Source organism: Balaenoptera musculus, chromosome 9 (assembly GCF_009873245.2).
Source record: "Balaenoptera musculus isolate JJ_BM4_2016_0621 chromosome 9, mBalMus1.pri.v3, whole genome shotgun sequence".
NCBI classification, from domain to species: domain Eukaryota; kingdom Metazoa; phylum Chordata; class Mammalia; order Artiodactyla; family Balaenopteridae; genus Balaenoptera; species Balaenoptera musculus.
Window position 1 is genome coordinate 77300056 of NC_045793.1, and position 26690 is coordinate 77326745.

General features: G+C 36.7%; 1 protein-coding gene across 4 annotated transcripts in view; it reads left to right on the forward strand.

The window, feature by feature from the left end:
- The window catches only part of SLC25A40 (solute carrier family 25 member 40), a 52755-nt gene that overhangs the window by 20477 nt on the left and 5588 nt on the right, over positions 1-26690 (forward strand). For all 4 annotated transcript variants that reach the window (XM_036863930.1, XM_036863931.1, XM_036863933.1 and 1 more), the window contains 7 exons: positions 847-906; positions 2675-2781; positions 15869-15936; positions 18257-18381; positions 19051-19224; positions 23312-23421; positions 25930-26011. In XM_036863930.1, the coding sequence (XP_036719825.1) occupies positions 847-906; positions 2675-2781; positions 15869-15936; positions 18257-18381; positions 19051-19224; positions 23312-23421; positions 25930-26011 (726 nt within the window). The remainder of the gene's footprint in view (positions 1-846; positions 907-2674; positions 2782-15868; positions 15937-18256; positions 18382-19050; positions 19225-23311; positions 23422-25929; positions 26012-26690) is intronic.

A 26690-nucleotide genomic window follows, 5' to 3' on the forward strand; every position in this document is an offset into this window, starting at 1 on the left:
GTATAGTAGCAACAAATTCAAGTTATATTTTACTTTGCTTTAGTAACAGTGAATTGCTTAAATTCCTCTGGACCACATTTTTCTGTCTTTTTTAATGAATTTCTTGTAGACACAGCCAAATGACATAGTTAGGTGATAGTTTAGCGTTTTAATGACTTTGTTGGCTCGTTTATTCAAATAAGATAGCAGATGATTAGAAAAAATGTAAACTAATTGCTTTAGAATGTAGTGTCTTTAGGTCAGAATGCTAGGGTTGTAAAGGCTTTAGAGATCTTCCGATGTGACTTCCTCATTCTCAGATGAGGAAATACAGCATGCAAGTTAAAACCATTCTCCTTTGCTGCGCTGTTCCCAAATGGAGTAACACAATGTGGTAGTAAGGATGATTTATGACTCGCTTACTCAAATTTGCATTATCTATAGTTTTTGTTTGATATAAGTGAATTTAACAGAATAGGAAGACTTACATTGTTTGATTATTGATTACTTGTAATACAGAGTTATTCTCAAATATTTAAATGGACTTTTGGAACTTTCATTCTTTACCTTAGATAACATATTTTCTTATAAATACTAGTGCTAATGGAATTATAGTTGTAGAAATATTATAAATGAGAGTTGAGTACTTGTGAGAGAAGTAATTACATTTTCTCATTGGTACTCTTTAAACAAAATTCAAGTGCAAAAAATTAGAATGTTAATACTCAAAACCACTTTAAGATAAATAATCTTACCCATTATGTAGTCATGAGGAAAGTATCATTCGGTGTATTTTGTGTTCTTTGGACAAATGTCTATACAATTTATAGGTATCACTTGTTAATTGAGATTTATGTATCTTCATAGTGACACCCTTTGATGTTGTTAAAATTCGACTCCAAGCCCAAAACAACCCATTCCCCAAAGGTATGTGTTCTGCTTATCCTGAAAACATTATGTTAGATTTTTAAATGTCGCTGTATTCATTTTTGTTTGAATAATATTCTCTTTTTATTAGTTTTTAAAAATTGATGCCTTTGTCCTCATGCAGAAACATTTTCTCATTTCTTAATTGTACATGATGAGGTCTAGGCAGAAAACAAATACAGCTGACCCTTGAACACTGAGGGGGTTAACACTGCCCACTGTCCATACAGTTGTCTGCCTGTAATTTATAGTTGGCCCTCAGTGTCCACAGTTCCTCTGTTTTTGCAGTTCCTCATCCTTGGATTCAACCAACTGCAGATTGTGTAGTACTGTAGTATTTACTATTGAAAAAAATCTGCATAAGTAGACCTTCACAGTTCAAACCTGTGTTGTTCAAGGGTCAACTGCCTGTGTGTATGTGTGTGTATAAAACATACAACACTTTTGTGAACCTACTAATTAAAGCAGAGGACAATTTTATATTTGAGTATATGCCTCACAAGTAAGAACAGAATTAAACTTGTAAGGCATCTTAGAATCTAGCTTCCTACTTTAGTCCAAGAGCTGTGCTCATCCTACAGTATTCATCCAACAGTCATCTAATTGTTGCTTGAATAGTGATAGGAAAGTCATCATTTTACCAGGCAGCTTGGTTAATTGCTGGACATTATAGCTTATGTGGACTTTGAGAAGAGTAGTTATATGTTTTTATTAGATGGGCAAAAATAGCGATTCCTTGATCAATATTTTGCGGTTTTATAAAGATAATGCTGTTTCAAACATGTTTAAATAGCAGAAAACAGACTGTGAGAAAGCTAGTTTTCTCACAGACATAAATGCCACTCTGTTGAATGCATAGCAGTGAGACAGAATGAACATCAGGCATTGTTTCAGGTGGATGAAAGGATAGATGGATTGTAGGAAGAGACTGAAAAGTAGTTTCCTGTACATTAAAGTTAGACTAATGTGTTATGAAATTGACAGAATTATATATGGTCGAATAGAGAAGACAATTTTGGCAGCAAGAATGAATCCAATAATGGCAAGGATCGTTATTAGAGGAAGTTGTAGTCAGTTAAGAGGGAGCTGACAAATGTCTAGATTGAGCAGTATAAATACAGAGAAAGGGACAAACAAAGCACAGCATTATTTACATTGGTTGAGAAAAACATATTTTTTCAATTGATGTATAACATTGTATTAGTTTTAGGTGTACACTGTAATGATTTCATATATGTATATATTGAAAAATGATTACCACAATAAATTTAGTCAACTTTCATAATCTCACAGTTAATAAATTTTTTTCCATGTAATGAGATCTTTTAAGATCTACTCTCTTAGCAACTTTCAGATACACATTAGATTTCATAATATATTTTTGTCTGAATTGCCCTTACATACCACAGGGTTTTTTTCTGGTCAAACAGAGAAGACGTACACCCATGCTGTCTTTTCAAAACAGGTTTTCTCCTCTGTCTTCCCTCTCCACTCCCTCAGATAACCGAAAAGAATTTATTTCCGTGTGCATTTGTTGACTGCAGTCCTGAAAACATAATCCACTAATTTACTCAATTGCTTTTTACCACTGTGAGTTTAGAGCCCAGTGCTCTGTCATTAAACAAATCAAATTATTTATGTTTCATCCTAAAAGGTGAAGACAAAGTTATGTTTTTGTGTAGCCTGCTCAGCGTACTTTCATTTTGTTCATATGTAAAAATAATAGTTTTGTGAAATAATCATTGACTATTGGAATCTTCCTTGTTAGGAAAATGTTTTCTATATAGTAATGGACTTATGGATCATCTATGTGTCTGTGAAGAGGAAGGCAGCAAAGCATGGTATAAGAAGCCAGGACGTTTCCAGGGAACATTGGTAAAGAGATATTATTTATAATCACAGTATGTTTTCTATTCTAATATTTACACTTATATATGAAATATTTAACGATTACAGGAGAGTAAAATGTCCATCAGGTAGTTAGCACACTTATCCACAGTTAAAAAGTAGACATTGAAGCAGGAAAGGGAAAGTACTTTTTTTGCTTTTAATTCTTTGCTAAGTTTATTTTCATCTGTTTATGCTTAGGGAGTAGGTTTTTTTTAACTTTTTTATTTTGAGATACTTGCAGATCATATACAATTTTAAGAAAAATATACAGACAGACCCTATGTACCCTTTTTCCAGTTTCCCCCAGTGGTAACATGTGGCAAGATGAGTACAATACGACCACAGGATATTGACATTGATACAGTGAAGATACAGACAATTCCATCACCGCAAGGATCCTTCCTATTTCCCTTTTATAGCTACATCCACTTCTTAACTCCTGGCAATCACTAATCTGTTTTCTATTAATATAATTTTGTCACTTTAAGAATGTTACATAAATGAAATAACATAGAACATTTTGGGTTTGGCACTTTTTGCTTAATTACCTGAAGATTCATTCAAGTTGTTTAATGTATCAATAGTTTGTTCCTTTTTATTACTCACTAGTATTACATGGTATGGATGTACCACAGTTTGTTTTCTGAGTGGTTTCCAGTTTTTGGCTCTGAATAAAACTGCTACATACATTCATTCACAGGTTTTTGTGTGAAAGTAAGTGTAAGAAAAAACTGCTCACGGTTTTTCTCTCTGAACACTCTACTTAGAACACTTCTGAACCGATATGTGGGTTTTTTCCCCATACCAAGCAACTCTCCAGGGGACACAAACTGGGTATTCCACAATTTAACTCAATTCTGACACCCATCTACCTGGAGTTAGTGTCAGGTCCCACAGGACTGTTCCCACTTCAGATGCCACTCGCAAGTCCGGGTTGACACCTGTGTTTCTGACTGACTGGCTGTAAATCAGAGGTTCCCAAGGTCTCCTTCTTTGGGTTCAGTAATTTGCTAGAAGAGCTCACAGAACTCAGGAAAACAGTTTACTTACTAGATTACTAGTTTATTATGAAAGGTTACAACTCAGGAACAGCCAGGTAGAAGAGATGCACAGGGCGAGACTTGGGGGAAGGGCTGTGGAGCTTCCATGTCCTCTCCAGATGTGTCACTCTCCCAGCACCTCCCTGTGTTCACCAACCTGGAAGCTTCCAAATGCCATTCTTTAGAGATTCTTATGGAGGCTTCATTACATAGACACGATTGATCAAATCACTGGCCCTTGGTGACTGACTAAACCTCCAGTTCTGCCTTCCTTCCCAGAGCCCCTGAGGTTGGGGACTGGGGTAGGGTGGGGAGGGTGGGACTAAAAGTTCCAGCCTTCTAGTCAAGTGGTTGGTTCCTCCTGGCAACCAGCCCCCATCCTTTGGTTCTCTAGGGCCTTTCCAAAAATCACCTCATTAACATAAACTTAGGTGTGGTTGAAAGAGGCTTGTTGTGAATAACAAAAGACACTACTTTCACCTCTTATCCTCTGGAGCTATTTCAGGACTGGAACAAAAGACCAAAAATTATCAACAAAAGATGCTTCCTTTGCTCTGTATTAATTAGGAAATTATAAGAGTTTTGGAGCTGTGTGCCAGGAACCATGGATTAAGGCCAAAATGTATATTTCTTATTATTAATCATAATATCACTGTTAGTCTTCATTTCTCTGGGGTAAATGTCCATGGGTGCAGTTGTTGGGTCATATAGTAGTTGCATGTTTAGGGTTTAAGAAACTGCCAACCTGTTTATGAGACTGGTAGGACCATTTTACATTCCCAGTGGCAATGTATGACTGATGTAACTTCTCCACAATCTCACTAGCATTTGGTGTTGTCACTATTTTTATTTTAGCGATTATGATAGGTGTGTAGTAATATCTCATTGTGGTTTTAATTTACATTTCCCTAGTGGTTAGTGATGTTGAAAACCTATTCATATGTTTATTAGCCATCAGTATATCCTCTTCAGTGAAATGGCTCTTCATGTCTTTTGCCCATTTTCTAATTGAACTGTTTGTATTTTTACTGTTAAGTTTTAAATGCTCCTTATACTATCTAGATACGAGTCCTTTGTTGAAGATGTGATTACTAAACATTCTTTCTCACTCTAACTTCCCTTCTTATACTCTTAAACAGGGTCTTTCATGGAGTAAAAGTTATTCATTTTGATGAATTTTGTCAATTTGTCAATTTTTTCTTATAGATCATGCTTTTGGTGTCAAATCTAATCTAAGAACTCTTTATTTACCCTAAGATCTGAAGATTTTTCTCCTGTTTTTAAAGTCCTTGATCCATTTTGAGTCATTCTTATATAATGTATGGGTTTGAGGTTGAAGGTTGATCCTTTTTGTTTGTTTTAGCATGTGTTTGTCCAGTTGCGTTTGTTGAAAAGGCTATCTTTCCTCCATTAAGATGCCTTTGCACATTGTCAGAAATCACTTGGGCATATCGTGTGGATCTACTTCTAGGTTGTTTATTCTGTAACATTTGTCTGTTACCTACATCAGTACCACACGGTCTTAGCGTAGCTATAGAATAAGTCCTGAAATCAGGTAAACTGATTCCTCCCACTTTATTCTTATTTTTCTTTTTGAAAGTTGTTTTAGCTATTTCCAAAGTTTCTTTGTCTTTGCCTATAAATTTTAGAATAATCTTCTCTATACCTACAAAAAATCTTGATGAGATTTTTATAGGAATTGTGTTAAACCTGTATGTCTTATTTGGAGAGAAATGACATCTTTACTGTGTTGAGTGTTCCAGTCTGTTTTTTTTTTCTAGATATAATTGACATACAGCACTGTATAAGTCTAAGGTGTACAGCATAATGATTTGACTTACATACGTCATGAAATGATTTCCAGAATAATCACCATCCATCATCTCACAGATACAAAATTAAAGAAATAGAAAAAACATTTTTTGTGATGAGAACTCTTAGGATTTACTCTGTTAACAACTTCAGTGTATAACATACAGCCGTGTTCATTATCTTTATCATGTTGTACATCATTTATTAGTACTTATTTATCTTATAACTGGAAGTTTGTACCTTTTGGCCTTCATCCAATTCTCCCTTCCCCCCACCCCCCAACTGTGGTAACCACAAATCTCATCTCTTTTTTATGAGTTTGTTTTTGAAGTATAATTAACCTACAATACTATGTTCCTGTTACACAACACAGTGATTTGATATATTTCTATGCATATCAAAATGATTACCATGATAATTCTAGTTACTGTATGTCACCATGTAAAAATATTACATAGTTATTGACTGTATTCCTCACAAGATACATTTCATCCCCTTGAATCCTTTACTTTGTAACTGGAAGTTTATACCTCCTAATCTCCCTTACCTATTTCTTTCCTCTCTCTCCTCCCCCTCCCCTCTGGCAACCACCTGTTTGTTCTCTGTATCTATAACTCTGTTTCTGTTTTGTTGTGTTTGTTCATTTGTTTTGTTTTTTTAGATTCCACATATAAGGGAAATGATACAGTATTTGTCTTTCTCTAACTTATTTCAATTAGCATAATACCCTCTAGGTCCATCCATGTTGTCGCACGTGGCAAGATTTCATTCTTTTCGATGGCTGAGTAATAGTCCATTATCTATCTGTCTGTCGACCTATCAATAGATAGATAGGTATCTATATCTATATCTCACATTTTCTTTATCCATTCATCTATTTACGTTGCTTTCATATCTTGGTTATTGTAAATAATGCTTCAGTGAACATAGGGTGCATATACCTTTTTGAATTAGTATTTTTGTTTTCTTTGTATACATACCCATGAGTGGAATTGCTGGGTCATATGGTACTTCTATTTAGTTTTTTGACGAAACTTCATACTGTTTTCCATTGTGGCTGCACCAATTTACATTCCTACCAACAGTGCATAAGAGTTCCCGTTTCTCCACATCCTTGCCAACACTTGTTATTTGTTGTCTTTTGGATAATAGCCATTTTTACAGGTGTGAGGTGATATCTCATCGTGGTTTTGATTGGCATTTCCCTGATGATTAGTGATGGTGAGCATCTTTTCATGTGCCTGTTGGCCATCTGTATGTCTTCTTTGGAAAAATATCTGTTTAGATTCTCTGCCAATTTTTTAAATCAGGTTTTTTTGGTTTTTTTGATGTTCAGTTCTATAAGTTCTTTGTATATTTTGGGTATTCACCACCTGTTGGATATATCATTTGCAAATATTTTCTCCGGTTCAGTGGGTAGCCTTTTCGTCTTGTTGATAGTTTTCTTCGCTGTGCAAAATCTTTTTAGTTTGATGTAGTCCCATTTGTTTATTTTTCCTTTTGTTTCCCTTGCCTGAGGAGACATATCCAAAAAAATATTGCAAAGACCAGTGTTGAAGAGCATACTGCCTATGTTTTCTTCTTCTTTTTAAAAAATTATTTATTTATTTTATTTATTTTGGCTGCACCAGGTCTTAGTTGCGGTACGCGGGATCTTCGTTGTGGCATGTGGGATTTTTAGTTGTGGCATGCAGACTTCTTAGTTGTGGCATGGGAACTCTTAGTTGCGGCATGTGGGCTTCTTAGTTGTGGCATGCAGACTTCTTAGTTGTGGCATGGGAACTCTTAGTTGCGGCATGCATGTGGGATCTAGTTCCCTGACCAGAGATTGAACCCAGGCCCCCTGCATTGGGAGCACAGAGTCTTACCCACTGCACTACCAGGGAAGTCCCCTGCCTATGTTTTTTTCTATTAAGTTTTTTGGCTTCAGGTCTTAAGTTTAAGTCTTTAATCCATTCTGAGTTTTTCTTTTTAATTAATTAATTTATTTTTAGCTGCGTTGAGTCTTCGTTGCTGCATGTGGGCTTTCTCTAGTTGCAGCGAGCGGGGGCTCCTCTTCGTTGTGGTGCATGGGCTTCTCATTTCTCACTGCAGTGGCTTCTCTTATTGTGGAGCACGGGCTCTAGGCATATGGGTTTCAGTAGTTGTGGCAAGCAGGCTTAGTAGTTGTGGCTTGGGCTCTAGAGCACAGGCTCAGTAGTTGTGGTGCACGGGCTTTGTTGCTCTGTGGCATGTGGGATCTTCCTGGAGCAGGGATTGAACCCGTGTCCCCTGCATTGGCAGGCAGATTCTTAACCACTGTATCACCAGGAAAGTCCTTGAATTTTTTTTTGTGCATGGTGTGAGAGTAGTCCAGTTTGATTCTTTTGCATGTAGCTGTCCAGTTTTCCCAACACTGTTTATTGAAGAGGCTGTCTTTTCCCCATTGTATATTCTTGCCTCCTTTATTATAGATTAATTGCCCATATAAGTGTGGGTTCATTCCTGGGCTCTCTATTCTATTCCATTGATCTATGTGTCTGTTTTTGTGCCAGTACCATATTGTTTTGATTACTGTAGCCTTATAATATGTTTGGAATCAGGGACAATGATACCTCCAGCTTTGTTGTTCTTTCTCAAGATTGTTTTGATGATTCAGGGTCTTTTGTGTTTCCATACAAATTTTAGAATTATTTGTTCTAGTTCTGTGAAAAATGCCATTGGTATTTTGATAGGTATTGCATTGAATCTGTAGATTGCCTTCGGTAGTATGATCATTTTAACAGTATTGATTCTTTTTTTTTAAATTTATTTTATTTATTTTTTATTTTGGGCTGCATTGGGTCTTCGTTGCTGTGCACGGGCTTTTTCTCTAGTTGCGGTGAGTGGAGGCTACTCTTCATTGCAGTGTGCAGGCTTCTCATCGCGGTGGCTTCTCTTTGTTGTGGAGCATGGGCTCTAGGTGCGCGGGCTTCAGTAGTTGTGGCTCATGGGCTCTAGAGCGCAGGCTCAGTAGTTGTGGCAAATGGGCTTAGTTGCTCCGCGGCATGTGGGATCTTTCTGGTCCAGGGATCGAACCCGTGTCCCCTGCGTTGGCAGGTGGATTGTTAACCACTGCGCCACCAGGGAAGTCCCAACAGTATTAATTCTTCCAATCCAAGAACATCTGTTTGTGTCATCTTCAATTTCTTACAATTTTCTGAGTTCAGTATTTTACGTCCTTAGATTTAGTCCTAGATATTTTATCCTTTTTGATGTGATTGTGAATGGGATTATTTCCTTAATTTCCCTTTCTGATAGCTTGTTGTTAGTGTATAGAAATGCAACAGATTTCTGTATATTAATTTAGTATCTTGCAATTTTACCAAATTCATTGAGGAGCTCTAGTATTTTTCTGCTAGCATCTTTAGGATTTACTATGTATAGTATCATGTCATCTGCAAACAGTGACAGTTTTAACTTCTTCCTTTCCGGTTTGGATTCCTTTTATTTTTCTCTTCTCTGACTGCTGTGGCTAGGACTTCCAAAACTATGTTGAATAAACTATAGTGAATAAAAGTAGTGAGAGTGGGCATCCTTGTCTTGTTCCTGATTTTAGAGGAAATGGTTTCAGCTTTTAACTGTTGAGTATGATGCTAGCTGTGGGCTTGTTGTATATGGCTTTTATTATGTTGAGGTGTGTTCCCTCTATAACCACATACCCACTTTGTTGAGAGTTTTTATCATGTATGAATGTTGAGTTTTTTCAGAAGCTTTTTCTGCATCTGTTGAGATGATCATATGGATTTTATTCTTCAGTTTGTTATTGTGGTGTATCATTGATTGATTTATGGATATTGAACCATCCTCGCATCCCTGGGATAAATCCCACTTGATCCTGGTGTATGATCCCTTTTGATCATTGCTTATCATATTGTTGAATTCGGTTTGCTCATATATTGAGGATTTTTGCATCTATGTCATCAGTGATATTGGCCTGTCATTTTCTTTTTTGGTGTGATATCTTTGTCTGGTTTTGGTATCAGGGCAATGCTGGCCTCATAGAATGAGTTCAGAAGTGTCCCTTCCTGTGCAATTTTTGGGAATAGTTTTGGAAGGATAGGTGTTAACTTTTCTCTAAGTGTTTGGTAGAATTTACCTGTGAAGCCATCTGGTCCTGGACTTTTGTTTGTTGGGAGTTTTTAAATTACTGATTCAGTTTCATTACTGGCATTTCATCTGTTTGTATTTTCTATTTCTTCCTGGTTCATTGTTTGGAGAGTGTACATTTAGGAGTTTTTCCATTTTTTTCTTGGTCATCCATTTTACTGGCATATAGTTGTTCATAGTAATCTATTATGATCCTCTGTATTTCTGCGGTACCAGTTGTAAGATCCCATTTTGATTTATAGGTTTTTGTGTATATATTCCTTTGCTGAGGCTTTCTAATTTTTCATTCGTTTCAGACATGTTTGTAAGTGATCATTCAATGATTCATATGTTGACTGTTTTAAAATCTTTGTCAGATAATTCTAATTTCTGTCAGTCTCAGTGTTGGTATCTATTTATCGTCTCTTTTCATTCAGTCTGACATCTTCCTGCTTATTTATTTATTTGCCACGCTGTGCGGCTTGCGGGATCTTAGTTCCCCGACCAAGGATCAAACCCGGGCCCCTGGCAGTGAGAGTGCCAAGTCCTAACCGCTGGACCGCCAGGGAATTCCCTCTTCCTGCTTCCTAAAATGACAAGTGATTTTTTTTTTTTTACTGAAACCAGGAAATTTTGAGTATTATGTTATGCAACTCTGAATCTCATTTAAACATTCTATTTAATTGGCCTTTTTGACACTGTTAACTCAGAGGAAGAGGGGTGCCACCCTGTTATGTCTGGGCAGAACTGGAAGTCCAGGTTCCTCACTCAGCCTCCACTGACACATAGAATGTGGGGGAGGGCTCTTTGCTGTTGGACAGTATGGTCTGAATGTTTGTGTCCCCCGCAAATTCATATGCTGAAGTCCTTATGCCTGATGCAGTTGTTTTAGGAGGTGGAGCCTTTGGGAGTTGATTAGGCCATGAGGGCAGAGACCTCATGAGATTAATGCCCTTAGTAAAGAGACCCCAGAGAGCTCCCTTGCCCCTTCTGCCTTGTGAGGACACAGTGAGAAGTCTGAGATCCAGAAGAGGACCCTCATTTGACCTTGCCAGCACCCTGATCTTGGACTTCCAGCCTTGAGAACTGTGAGAAACCAATTTATGTTGTTCATAAGCTATCCAGTCTGTGGTGTTTTGTTAAGCAGCCTCAACAGACTAAGACAGTGGGAGTGGAATTTCTGACTCCCCTTGTGATTTCCACTGCCACTGGTGGGGGGTAGTCTCATTACTGTCAGGTGATGGTAAAAGTCCTGACTCTCCACTACTCCTTCTCTGATACCACTGTAAGAACCCTTAGCATATTCATCATTGTTATTTAAAAATCCCCAGTCCGATCCTTCCAAGATCTCCTGCTATATCTGAATCTGGTTCTGATGCTTGGTTTGTTTCTTCAGACTATTATTTTTTGCCTTTTAGCACGGTTTGTAATTCTTTTCGTTGAAAGCTGGACATGATGTATTTGGTTAAAAGACTGAGGTAGATAGACCTTTAGTGTGAGCTTTAAGTTTATCTGGCTAGACATTAGGCTGTGTTTACTTCTTGTTTTAGCTGTGTTGTCAGAGACTAAAATTTCCTCTACTGTCCTAGTTTTTGTCTTGCCTGTTGTCTTTGGGTTTTCCTGGAGACCCCTCAGATAGTAAAATAGTTTCCCTTGAGTGTAAGATTTTAAGGAGAATAGAGATTTGGGGCATATTTCAAAAATGGTTACTTTTCCCCTTACCCTGCTGGAAACAGGAGGGGATTTTTTTCTGATCCTAACAGTGAGAACATGGTAGGGCTCATGGAACTGAAAGTCATGAAAGCATAAGGACCCTCCTACAGTAGCCCCCTCAGAGTTTTTGATTCTTGAGTTAGTCTACACTGAGCAATCTGTCAATTATAGTTTAAAGTTTTCCTATTGGTCCTGGTTCTGACTTTGGGCTTCTACTCTAGTAAGCTGTGAGTGAGTCTCTGTATCTGTCTGTCTGTCTCTCCAATGTTCAAGACAGCAGTTTGACCTGTGACCTCAATTCTCTGATCAGTCTAAGAGGAGTTGTTGATTTTTCAGTTTGTTCAGGTTTTTTGTTGTGAGGACGGAAGTGACGACTTACAAGCTCTTTACATATGGGACCAGAAATCAGAATTCTTCTTTGGATTCATTTTGGTCATTGTCTTCTACTTTCTTGGGTGGAAACATGGATTATTGACTTTAAGCCTTTCTTTTCTCAACTCAGCATTTAAAGCCATAAATTTCCTTCAAAGCACTAAATTAGATGTGTTCCACAAATTTTGGTGTTGTGTTTCCATTATCAATCAGTTGAAATATTTTCTAATTTCCTTTGTAATTTTTTTTGCCATGGATTATTTAGAAGTCTAATATTCAATTTCCCAATAATTGGATTTTTTTCTAGATATCTTATTGTTCCTGATTTCTAATTTAATTCCAATGTGGTCGAAGGAACATACTCTGTAAGTTTTCAGATTTTTGAAATTTATTGAGTCTTCTGTAATGGCCCTACGTATGATCTGTCTTGGTGACTATTTTTAGTGCACTTTAAAACCTGTATTCTGCACTTGTTGGGTATAGTATTCTATAAACCATTAGGTCAGGGTGGCTGATGCTTCATTTAGATCTTCTGAATTCTTACAGATTTTTAAAATTATTCTCTGATAGAGGATGTAATAAACTTTAGTTATGATTGAGGATTTGTCTGTTTTGTTTTTTTAGTTCTGTCAGGTTTGCTTCGTGGGTTTTGAACCTCTCATTAGGAACATTCACTTGATATGTTTTCTGATACGTTTTTATTATAATGAAATCTCTTTATCACCAGTAATGTTCATTATCTTGAAGTCTTTTATCTGTATGTAATATAGCCACCTTTCAGCTTTCTCATATTAGTGTTTATATGGCCTCTTTTTCCATTCTTTTACTCCAAGACAGTGATATAGTTGTGCCTTGTTCTTTTACCCTAGAGTCTCCTCAGATAGGATCTGAGACTTTTGCAGTTCTTTTAGCTGGGATCTTCTGTTGTTTTACAGGAGGCCTGTTGATATAGTGGCTTTTAATTGGGAAATTTAGTCCTTTAATGTAATTTTTCATGTGGTTGGGTGTTAATCTACTATCTCTGTATGGTTTTTTTTTTCCCTAACTGCTCCCTTTTTCCCTCCTTTCTTGCCTTTTTTCGGATTATTTGAATTTTAATAATATTACATTGATTTCTCTATTCCCATTTCTAGGGAGACAGTTCTTCAAAAGTGTTTCACATTTCTTCATATCTTGTGAGCATGGCATTGGCTGCCCTTTGATCCTGACCATCTTTTCAAGGATGTTTGTAGAGTGAATAACCTTGGAAGATACAGTGCTTCCCTCTAGAGCAAGGGGATGGCATCCTTACTTCCTATTAGAAAGGATTTGGATTCCCTAAGGTCAGATTTCCTTTCCTGTAATGCAGTCCCACTGTGTGTTCGGGTGTCATCTAGCCTTCTTCACATTGCCCTGTGGAAATTGGGGCTCAGGAAACAGGCATCAAAATGCTGATACTCTGGCTGCTGCTACTGCTGCAAGTAATAAACTTTATGTCTCACCCCAGAGAGTTTTGTCTTTACCGTCTCTCATGATACCGTGGCAGGCTGACTTGTTAACTAGCAAGTAGAGTGAAATCTCAGACCCCTTACAGTCTTGACATCCTTTACTCCCTCCTCTTCCTTTGTGCTATTGCTTCATTGATAGTCCATCTTGTTACCTTACAAATTCCACAATTCACAATTAGAATTTTTGATTTAAATAGTCTTATGTCTTTTAAATAGTTAAAAAGAGAAAAGAGAGAAATACATATTTTATATGTAACCACTTACTTAGCATTTCTTTTGTACTTCCTGCCTTTCTGAAGATTGTAGTTGCAATGTGCCATTATGACCCTTTATCCTGAAGAACTTTTTACAGCATTTCTTTAGTGAAGGTATTTTGGCAGTGTAGTCTCTAAGTTTTTGTTCTTACAGAAATGTCCTTATAAAGCATTTTTGAAGTGTGTTTGGCAGCATATAGAATTCTGGCTTAGTTTTTTTTCAGCACCTTAAATATGTCATTACATTGTCTTTTGGCCTTTCATTTGTCTGATGAGAAGTTAGTCTTCATTTATCATCCTTTCCCTATATGTATTTTGTCATTTTTCTTTTGTTTTTTGTTTGTTTGTTTTGGTTTGGTTTTTTAAATAATTTTTCTTATCGTGTTCTGAATTCACAGCATTTTTTAAAAATTTATTTATTTTTAAATTTATTTATTTTTGGCTGTGTTAGGTCTTCGTTGCTGCGTGTGGGCTTTCTCTAGTTGCAGCGAGCAGGGGGTACTCTTTGTTGTGCTGCGCAGGCTTCTCATTGCGGTGGCTTCTTGTTGTGGAGCACGTGCTCTAGGTACATGGGCTTCAGTAGTTATGGCACGCGGGCTTAGTAGTTGTGGTGCACGGGCTTAGTTGCTCCGTGGCATGTGGGATCTTCCCGGACCAGGGATCGAACCCGTGTCCTCAGCATTGGCAGGCGGATTCTTAACCACTGCGCCAGCAGGGAAGTCCCTGTTAGTTTTTATTCAGTTGGGATTTTTTTGAGATTTTGGGCTGTGGTATCTCTCACTAATTTGGGGAAGATTTTGGTCATCATTTCATCAGGTAATTTCCTGTTCTATTCTGTTTCCTTTCCTCTATGACTCCACATAAACCTGTGTTGATATTTCCCCTCAGGGCTCTGAGCCTCTGATAATTTTTCTTCATTCTCTTTTTTTGGCCACACCGCAAAGGTTGCTGGATCATAGTTCCCTGATCAGGGATTGAACTGGGCCCTTGGCAGTGAAAACGCAGAGTCCTAACCACTGGGCTGCCAGAAAATTCCCATTTTTCTTCATTCTTTTTCTTTTCCTTCTTCAGATTTAATAAGTTCTGTCTTCAACTCCAGTGACTCCTTGATGTCTCCTTTTTGCTGTTAAGCCCACTTAGTGAATTTTTCGTTTCAGGTTTAGAATTTTCATTTGGCAGTTTTTTTATAGTAATTATTTCCTTGCTGAAATTGCAAATTTGTCCATTCATTATGCATACATCATCTTTTAAATTCTTGAACGTGTTTATAATAGGTGCTTTGGAGTGCTTTTCTGCTGATTGCCTCATCTTAATCATCTCAGTGTTGGTTTCTGTTGACTACTTTTTCTTTGAGTATGGGCACATTTTCTTGTTTCTTTTTATGTCTAATGAATTTTGATTGGGTACTGAACATTATGAAGAATGCTTTGTAAAGACTGTGGATTCTTTTATATTCTTCTAAAGAGTCGGTTCTGTTCTAGAGGGCAGTTAACTTTGGCTGGATTCAGCCTTCACACTCAGGTACCATTGTGGTGGGCTGCAGCTGAAATTTCTACCCAGCCTTTAGTTGCTGGGGGTATTTTGTTTGTTTTTGCCAGAACTCTCCTTTCTTCTCCTGGTGTTGCATAATTTAGTGGTGAGCCACGTTCTGTGGCTGATTTTGTCCCTAAATTTGGAGGCTTATGTCCTCTGCAGCCTTTTTTCCTAGGATTTCCCTTGTAACTTTCTGATTAGTCCCAGCCTGAACTCTGATATTTGCCATCTCAAGCAAGTAAATGTGCTTTTCCTTGCAACTCCCATAGGCAAAAAGCTGTAAATTTGCAAATCTCACTCATTGCACTTTGTCTTTCAACAGTAAGCTTCCCTATAGTTTCTACTTGCTTTTGGTTCTTCTCCAGAGATGTCAGATATTGGGTTTAAATAATATTTTCTCAGATTTCATAATTGGACAGGAGAGTTAATCTCTGCCATTCGTCCACTTCCTTTTTATAATAATCTTTGAAAAACATTGCTTCTAAGCCCTAAGTAGAACAATCCCAAGCTGAGTAATATAGATTTTATTCTGTATGCAGGAAGTATCATCCAGAAATACTTTACTTGTGTTTGAAAGTTGAGAAAAATTCCTTTTTTTTTTTTTTAAAGAATGGGCATACATAAAACTGTGAAGCTTTTATTTTAGAAATAAATGTTTGAAAGAAGCAAATTACCGATCAATTATCACCATAAACTTTTTTGTATATAAGGTTCAGGTATATATTTTGACCACTTCTTTCTATTATAATTTTAGGATGCCTTTTTGAAAATCATTCGAAATGAGGGAATTAAGTCCCTGTGGAGTGGCCTTCCTCCTACCTTGTAAGTTGAAATTTAATATTTTTCTTACTAAATGATGGTTGTTATTTTGCCTTATAATCAGCCTTGTTGGACAACATCATGCATTTTTAATATTAGTGCTTTTTCATTTTCTAGAGTATTTTTTTGTGAATCTCACAGCTGTCCACACATTTGATGATTTGCTGGAAGGATTCACAGGACCTAAAGAAGTGATACTCATGTCTGCAGTTTATTACAGCAAAAGAAACAAAGCAGAATCAGTAAGGGGAAAGGACACAACAGGAGTCGACCAGGCAAAGGCACCCTGAGCCCTCCCGTGTGACACTGCAGAGCGTGTGCTGCTTCTCCCGGCACTGAGCTGCAGTGGCACACGCAGTGTTTCCGTCTCATGCAGCCCTGGAGTCTGAGTCTAGGGCTTGTATTGCGGGCTGATGACGTAGGCACATTCTGTTTGTGACCAGCTGTGATTACCAAAACCCTAGCGCCCCAAAAAGAAAGGAGATGTTTACCCAAAATCACATCATTTGCACAAATCAACCTAGACAAGCTGGTTTAGTGCTCCAGACATTCAGAAAAACCTTGTTATAGGGAATATTCCAAGGGCTAAATTCCTTGGGGGTGACCAAAGGTCAAGCAGATAGGTCCTCCTGAAGATATAGATTAGAGCAGCTAGGCCTGCTGTGTTCACTTTGGTGCACAAGCATAATTTTTTTTTTCATGTTCAGAAATTAAGAATTTAGTGTTCATTTGACTGTTTATTTTACTAAAATAATGAGAGGTATTGTGCTATGTATACTTTCCTTTTCCAGATAATTATAATTCTCTACTAACTAGCTATTATATGAATTAACGTGACAAGCTAGTAAGTAAGGCTGAATGTAAAAATCCCATAATATCTTGACTTTCTCTGCCTCGTTTCTTTCTAATTTATCTTTTTATAGAGCAGATTAGTCAGTTTTGAGGCATATATTCTAAACAGTGCCTGAGGTTATAAAGTTAGCGGTAGATCCAAGAGCAGCAGTCGGTCTTATTCCTAAATTCTCATCGTCACACTTCACCGTAGAACATTAGGCATTTCCATGTGTGGTCTGTGAATGTCCTTGGTTAGGCCATAAACAGAGACTGGTTTTTTGTTGCATTAATATTTATGACATGACAGTACCTGCAACTTTGTGTTTAATTAATAACTCCCTCTTGATATTTTCATTTGAAAGAATAAGTCATTGGAATTTCCTCAGAACTCTAGTATATATAATTCCAGCGACATTAATTGTAATTTATTTTCAGTTACAAGCAGGTATGGTATATGGTCCACAGTTCAAAAGAATTTTACACTTGTGCTTGTACTTTTTACTTTACTGATTTTCATGTTATCGTAATGTACTTGGGAAGGAAGACCAGAAACAGAATAAGTCAAGGAGATAAGAGAAGTGTCCTTGGGGCTTCCCTGGTGGCGCAGTGGTTGAGAATCTGCCTGCCAATGCAGGGGACACGGGTTCGAGCCCTGGTCTGGGAAGATCCCACATGCCACGGAGCAACTGGGCCTGTGAGCCACAATTACTGAGCCTGCGCATCTGGAGCCTGTGCTCCACAACAAGAGAGGCCGTGATGGTGAGAGGCCCGCACACCGCGATGAAGAGTGGTCCCCACTTGCCACAACTAGAGAAAGCCCTCGCACAGAAACGAAGACCTGGGCTTCCCTGGTGGCGCAGTGGTTGAGAGTCTGCCTGCCAATGCAGGGGACACGGGTTCGAGCCCTGGTCTGGGAGGGTCCCACATGCCACGGAGTGACTACGCCTGTGAGCCACAACTACTGAGCCTGCGCGTCTGGAGCCTGTGCTCCGCAACAAGAGAGGCCAGGATAGTGAAGAGGCCCGTGCACCGCGATGAAGAGTGGCCCCCGCTTGCCGCAACTGGAGAAAGCCCTCGCGCAGAAACGAAGACCCAACACAGCTAAAAATAAAAAATAAAAAAAAAAAAGAAACGAAGACCCAGTACAGTCATAAATAAATAAATAAAAGAACGTGAATTTCTTTAAAAAAAAAAAAAAAGAGAGGTGTCCTCATTTGTCTTTTCCTATTTATGACCTGACTGGGTGCTCTGTAACTTAACTTCTCAACTACAATATAAACCTTTGGAGAGCAGATACCTACTTTACACCTTTTTGTTGACTAAGTTAAACACTAATAATTTTTTAAATAAAAAAAAAAAATCGATCTCATGGCTGATTTGTTGTGGTTTTCAGCTTATATAAAATAGAAGGATTTTATCTTATATTTAACAATAAGAATATGCTTAAGCCTTTGATAATGTTGTACAAATCTTTTTGTGTTTCTGACAGAGTGATGGCAGTTCCTGCCACAGTTATTTATTTTACCTGCTATGACCAATTAACTGCTCTTCTGAGATCTAAATTAGGAGAAAATGAAAGCCGCATACCAATTGTTGCTGGAATTCTGGCCAGAGGTAAGTAATAAATTACCATATTTTCATTCTGATTTCTGCTTAACGCTTGTTTTAAAATTCTGACATTCATAGAGAATTTGTTTAAAATACAGAGTATTGGTAAAGATATGTTTTGCATTGTAGTTCGTACTAATTTGTTCATATCTGTACCCTAGAAGTCACACTGTGTGGTGATGCCATCAGAATGAGACGGGATCAGCGTGTCCCTGTCAAATCTTGGGCAGAGAGTTGAGATTTGAGAGTTTAGACTTTAGATTCTAGATTTCAGGATGATAACAGACAGCTGTCAAATTAATGCCAACGTCTTTAATCACTTTCCTTGTAGACTTTGAGATTCAGAGTTTAATCATAAGGAAATTTGCCTCTGCACAGAAGGACATTTTTCTCTGTGCAGTGGAAGTGAGGTTTGCAGTAGTCCTCGTTGATGTGTAAGGATTGTGGAACTGCTCTTGAAAGAGTTGAAACCAGAAAGAGTAATGTATGTGAAATACCTTTATCAAGAAAAAAATCTGAGCCAGTATGGTTGGTATCATAAGATATTTGATTTTAACGTTTGCTTCATTTCAGAATAAAAGCTTAAAATACAAACATGCATGAAATATTAATTTTTGCATGTGTGTTTCCATAATGCATGGCTTTGTTTTTGTTATATTTGCTTGTTTGTACTAGTTGGTGCAGTAACTGTAATAAGTCCACTGGAATTGATTAGAACCAAGATGCAGTCTAAGAAGTTTTCTTACGAGGAACTGCATCAACTTGTCAGCAAGAAAGTGTCTGAAGATGGCTGGATTTCCCTCTGGAGGGGCTGGGCTCCTACCGTTCTTAGAGATGTACCATTCTCAGGTAGGGTTTATCTGCAGGTTTGCCTTACATATCACTTTTAAATCAAGTAAATTTTAAACCCTTTAAGGCTAAAGGTAAGTTATCTTCTTTAGTGACCACACACTCCTAGTTCAGTGTTGGGCTCTCAGATCTTGATAAGTATTTATTGAATGAACAGTTTCTAATTCAAGCCTGGCTTTCTTTTCTCTTTGTGTTTATGTTTAATTTCTTTTTAAACATTAATTGGTGTGTATTCATAGTTAGATAATGCAAAGTACCTTTAAAATTAAGTCATAATTAGATAAGTAAAGTACTACAAATCAAGATATTATGAAATACATTTAAGGGACTTCCCTGGTGGTGCAGTGGTTAGGAATCCACCTGCCAATGGCAGGGGACATGGGTTCGATCCCTGGTCCGGGAAGATCCCACATGCCGTGGAGCGACTGAGCCCATGTGCCTCAACTACTGAGCCTGTGCTCTAGAGCCCGCAAGCCACAACTACTGAGCCCACGTGCCACAACTACTGAAGCCTGCGCGCCGCAACAAGAGAAGCCACCACAGTGAGAAGCCCGCACACTACAGCGAAGAGTAGCCCCCGCTTGCCACAACCAGAGAAAAGCATGTGCGCAGCAACGAAGACCCAATGCGGCCACAAACAAACAAACAAATAAATAAATAAATAAATAAATTTATAAAATAAAAAATAAAAATACGTTTAAGACCACCTGTGAATTATATTGACTCCTACTTTTTTCAGTTATTAAAGATAAAAATCTGCCCCACTGAGTGTCCTGTAGGGACTATTATAAATCAGATTCGAGATTGTGCTAATCATTGAATTATGCAAAGGGAGAAAAATCATGAAAAAGAAGTGCAAAAATAACAACTTGTAGAATGTGCATACTTCAGTTGTTGGGTTGGCCAAAAAGTTCTTTTGGGTCTTTGGTAACATCTTATGGGAAAATCCTGTGGCCAGCCCAGTATTTCTCTCGTGAATCTCAGAAGTTTCCATTTAAAACCTGGAAGATTGCAGCACTATTTACAATAGCCAGGACATGGAAGCAACCTAAGTGTCCATCGACATATGAGTGGATAAAGAAGATGTGGCGCATATATACAATACAATGGAATATTACTCAGGCATAAAAAGGAGTGAAATTGAGTTATTTGTAGTGAGGTGGATGGACCTAGAGTCTGTCATACAGAGTGAAGTTAAGTCAGAAAGAGAAAAATACTGTATGCTAACACGTATATATGGAATCTAAAAAAAAATGGTTCTGAAGAACCTAGGGGCAGGACAGGAATAAAGATGCAGAAGTAGAGAGTGGACTTGAGGACACGGGGAGGGGAAGGGGAAGCTGGGAAGAAGTGAGAGAGTGGCATGGACATATATATATACACTACCAAATGTAAAGTAGATAGCTAGTGGGAAGCAGCTGCATAGCACAGGGAGATCAGCTCAGTGCTTTGTGACCACCTAGAGGGGTGGGATAGGGAGGGTGGGAGGGAAACAAGAGGGAGGGGTTATGGGGATATATGTATACGTATAGCTGATTCACTTTGTTATACAGCAGAAACTAACACACCATTGTAAAGCAATTATACTCCAATAAAGATCTTAAAAAAATAAAAAATAAAACCTGGAAGAAATAATTATTGAGAACCCTTGTTATTAACATTCCTTTTTCCCTTTGAGTTACTCCTTTTCTTGGGCTGTCATTCACATCTCTGCATCTTTCCCTTTCTATTAGTATTTTTCTTCAATGTTTTGTGTTCAGTTACGCTTTTTAGAAACATTATAGATTCCTAGACCAATACTTTTCCATTTTTTAAATTATATTTAATACATAAAAAGTAATGAAGATATAAATTATGAAGTGCACTAATAAAATGGAAACCTGTTAAGTCACCACTTCAATATATGAATTAGAATATTGAATTTATATAATCATGAAACCACATATGTCCACCTCCACTGTCACATCCTCAGTGGTAACCACTACACTGAATTTTTATCGTTTGATTTTTAAAAAGTAGTTTTACCATGTATGTATTACTGCTAAATAATGTTACTGACTTTTGCCTATTTTTGAGGTTTATAACTTATTTTACTCAAAAATGTAAGATTCATTCTTGGTTTTCACGTGTAACTGTTTTGTTTTCACTCGTGTTTATGTCTGAGAAAACAAGTAAACAATGCTGTGAACATTTTTTTAGCGTGTATGGGTATAAGAATCTCGTCAGTTTTAGATTTGCTGGTTCATGTAAATATACACATTTTAAATTTTATGTGGTAATATCAAACCCTTTTCTAAAGTGATTGTGCAGATCACAACCACTAGCTTCCTGCTGCTTCATTTCAAACCCTCACCAGCACTTTTATTGCCAAAAGTTCTTAATTTTTGTTTACCTAGTAATATAAAGTGGTATCTCACTTTAACTTATATTTCCCTGATTGTTAATGAGGTTGGACACTTTCATTGGCCATTTATTTATCCATAATTGATTAGGGATTCCGGCTGAAATAAGTATTCATTTCCTCCTCGTATGGATAGTTATCCAGGCATCATTTACTGAATAACCATACCTGCTGCAGGGATTTGTTGTGTCACCTGTCGTATCAAAGTTTCATATATGCATGGATGTGTTTCACTGGCCAATTTGTTTAACCCTGTGCTAACAGTACAGTACTGTCTAAATTAAAGTGCATAATAAAAAAATCTTCATGTTACCTTTTTTTTTTTTTGCCGTAGGAACATCCTTTTTCTTTATAACTCTTAAAGTCTTTTAGTAGAGATTTAGAATTTTCTTTATAAAGGTTACATATACAACCCCTTTTTCTAACATTCATTTATAGGTACCACTCACCCACAACTTTTAGTGCCTATTTTAAAAGACCTGTTTAAAAAAAAGCTGTCTAAATCTTTGTGGCTGCTGCAGTGTTACCGTCAATTCTTGTCTGTTAGCTTATATTCAGCTACTTGTAAACTCTTATAATAAGATTCTAATTTGCCTATCTTTTAGGTTTTCTATGTAGACAATAATATGTAAATTGTAACTACTTTATTTCTTCATATTTTAATAGTTACAGCTTTTTTCTATAAATACTGTGCTTACTGTGCTGCCTAGTACAATTTTGAATAGCAGCAACGATAGTGTTGCATCCCTATCATTTTCCTCATTCTAAAGGAAAGAGTTCTGTTGTTTCACCATTAATAATTTTTGCTACAAGTTCTTGATGCATATCCTTTATCAAGTCGGAGAATTTCCCTTTTATTCCTAGGTTTCTAAGAAATTTGTTTGCTTTTTTTAAAAAATTTATTTATTTATTTATTTTTGGCTGTGTTGGCTCTTCGTTTCTGTGCGAGGGCTTTCTCCAGTTGCGGCGAGCGGGGGCCACTCTTCATCTCGGTGCGTGGGCCTCTCACTATCGTGGCCTCTCTTGTTGCCGAGCACAGGCTCCAGACGTGCAAGCTCAGTAGTTGTGGCTCATGGGCCCAGTCGCTCCGCGGCATGTGGGATCCTCCCAGACCAGGGCTCGAACCCGTGTCCCCTGCATTGGCAGACAGACTCTCAACCACTGCGCCACCAGGGAAGCCCAGAAATTTGTTTGCTTTAAATGAAAGTGTATAGAATTTTATAAAATGCTTTTCCATCATTTTTAGATGATCATACAATTCTGTTAATGTGGTATATGGCATCTAAAGCACTTACTACCTTTGCATTCATCAGATAACTCAGTTTAGTCATAGCATGTGATCGTTTATGAGATAGTCTGGCTTCAGTTGCTGATTATTATTTTTTAGAATTTTTACATCAGTGTACATGAATGAGATGGAACTGTACTTTTCCTTTCCTCTCCTGTCCTTGTCAGGTTTTGAAATTAAAGTCCTACTTTTTACTGATGCGTAGTTTTTTTGTTTATAAGACTACTAGAATATTATTGAGATTTTTTTTTTTTAATCTCGCCTAGTATGTGTCTAAGCAGAAAGCAAGGTGTGTCAAGACTAGAATTCTCTTTTCTTTAACATACAGTATTCCTTAACTATTTAAAGTCCACATTTCATTTCTAAATATGTGTTCATTTCATTCTCTGTTTTTACAGCAATGTACTGGTATAACTATGAAGTTTTAAAGAAGTGGTTGTGTGCAAAATCTGGTTTATATGAACCAACATTTATGATCAACTTTACTTCAGGGGCATTATCTGGTTCTGTAAGTTTATTCTTTTGTTAATATTCCACAATAGTGATAATTGTCTTACTAAAATAAAACAAAATATTATGTAGCATTTCATGTCTATTGACATAGTGCTTTGGGGCTGCAGTGCTTTAAAATTTTTATAAGTATTTACTACCCTATTTTGAAGATAAATTACTAGCCATTAAATATTTTAAAATGCATTTTATATGTTTTTATTATATTACAAATACATTATGTTTTTCTGAATCTTTTAGATTTGTTAGATCATTACAGTTGTGATCATGGTAAGAGTTTAAATAGTACTTTATTCTTTACAAGGTATTTGGCAATTTGGTCATTAAATGCCAGTAGATCTGGTTATTTAATATTTTATAGAGTGTCATCTCATATGTATAATCGGATTGAATAGAAGTAATTTCATCCTTTGCTGCTAATTCCTGTTTCTTTGGGAACATTTTGGCTGAGTACCTCTTAAAAGAATTTTAATAAAAGTTATAGTCAGAAGGGAGAAATCTCAAATGACCATTTTTGGGTAGTAGAGAGTTCACCTTTTGCCACCCCTCCACAGAATGAAAAGTTGTGTAGTGGACTTCCTTTATGCAGATTCTTATCACCATGATCTTGGCCACAAAGAGCTTTCTTATACCCACATACTTAGAAAGTGAATTTGTGATGACACAGAGTGATGTGCTGACATATTGGAACCAAATGAAAACAAGAGTGAAGGAGCATAGTGAGGTAGTGAGGTCATGGAGACCTGCAGAAAAGTACTGGAGTAACTGTGTCAGAAAACCTAGGCTAAGGAAGCCCCTGAGATCGTGTTCAAAATTTAGACGTGAATATTCCCGGGTCTGAGATCTGTCAAATTAAGCCTAGTGGGGTATAAAACTATTGAGGTAAAAGAGCAGTTCTTTTTAGTAATTTAAGTAGTTAGAATACCAGCAAAATCTTTTCATTATCTTTCTTATTTGTGAGGTGATTAAAAGTAACTTAATTGTATTTTATTTATATCTTAATCCAGCACGAATGAAGAAAAACAAGTACTATTTATATTTAGAGATTCATAACAGTTGGAATTGTAGAACCAATTCTGTACCCAATGCTTTATATCTTTAAAAAAAAATGGCTATATATCCTATAGCCATTGAATAATGGCTATAGGCTGTTGTCCCAGCTTTCCAGTAATATGAAGGAACGTTCTCTATTTTACTACTTCTGCCTAACACAGAAAACTTATTTTAAAAAATTTTAATGATTTAGAAAATATTGCTGCCTTTTGACTGTTATCAGATAACAGCAGAAAAAGCACATCAGTGGGACAATGTCCAGGTTTTCTGTCAGAAAACAAAATAGCCTAAACCATATCATTTTAGAAGGTGTCAGGCTCATACCACATTGTTGCTACCTTTGATACTCCCATCGGCCCTCCCTATCCAGAGGTTCTGCATCTGCAGAGTCAACCAGTTCGATTCCTGATTGTTGAATCCACGGATGTAGAACCGCAGATATGGAGGGCCGACTCTACTGCGCCATTTTATATAAGGGATTTGAGCATCTGCAGATTTGGGTATCTGTAACCAATACGCCCCGGATACTAAGGGACAACTGTATGTGTTAGATTGTGGACATGGAGACACAATAATTGATTTTATCTTACCTGAGATCTTTGAAACTGATTTCAAGAACTTAAATCTTTTAACATTGACAGGTGAAATAAATGTAAATGATTTTAAAGGGTATTTTATGAGCATATTGGCCAAATGTGAGTTGGGAAGCAAAAAATAGAGACCAGGTTTTACTTTGTATGATTGTTGTATCAAATATTATGAGACATTCCTCAGGGAATTTATTCTTTCAAAAAACCTTCATTGCTTAATTAGGGCATTATGAAAATAATTGTTAAATTGATTCATTTTGAGGTAAGTTTTTAAAAATGTGATCTGTGAGCTACATTTGATAAATATGTTGAAACCTATAAAGAAAAGGTATATAGAACTAAAAGTACATTTTCTTTATTTAAATTTAATTTTTAATAATATTTATTTCAAAAACATTTGTTGGAAAATTTTAAATGCTTACTAGATACTTGAGAATTTCCACATTAAAATATTATACCTTCATATGTAGTAAAGGAATAATGGAACACACAGGAGCATCAGAAAATGTGAATACTGGTTTCAGAGTCAAAGAGGTCTGGTTGGAATTCTGACTCTGCCACTAATAGTTGTGTGACCTCAGGAAAATAGGGGAACTTTTCTGAGACTGTTTACTTACTCCTGAATTTTGGGAGGAATACATAAGACATATATCTTTTTTCTTTAATAGAGCTTCTTTTAAATACCTCTGGTTTCATTTTATGTTTCACTTTAGTTATGATTTTTATTACTATCCTTATTAACTAATGTGCTAGTTATGATTTTTATTACTATCCTTATTAAGTAATGTGCTAATCAGAATATTAAAATACTTAAGGAAAAATTTAAAAATAGATTTAAATTAATCAGTTTTACTTTTTGTTAGTTTGCAGCTGTTGTAACTTTGCCATTTGATGTGGTGAAAACACAAAAGCAGACACAACTTTGGATATATGAAAGTCGGAAAAGTAAGTTTAATTAATTTACAACATTTTTAAGATGCCATGAAAAATTTTTTCTTTCCAGATACTAAGTTAGGAATATCTAAAATAGGGAAAACAATACTTTTTTTTTACTTTGTTACCTTACTCTTTATCTAACTCAAACTAATACACTGTTAGAATGGAATACCCAGAAAAAAATACTCTAAACCTAAACAAAAAATTTAAGAAATCTTAAAGACTATGTATTTTGCCTGCCATGAGTTAAGTCTCATACCTGCTATATAGAAGATTAAATTATGTAAGTAGTCTTTCAAATAAATGTAGGCAAACCAGGGTGAAGGATAGGCAATTACTGGGAAATCTTTTTTCTTAGTGCATCTTGTTTCATTAGTATGCATACACATTTTGTTGTTGTTTATTTTTTAGCTTCCCTTCTTTTGATGTGTTTTTTCTGCCTACTATCCCATCTACTTCTTTGTAACCTATAATTTCTTCTAGAACAAAAGCATACTCTTAGTTGCTTCTACTAGATCCATTCTGTCGTTATTATAGAAAGTATAGCAAGCCCACTGGAAATGGGGCTTCGATTGTTTCTGAAACATACAATTGTTAGGATTTGATAAATTTGGATGGTCAGTAGATGAGTGTTTATTTTACTGTTGTCTATGCTTGAAATATTTAATAATCACAGTGTTTCCTTACA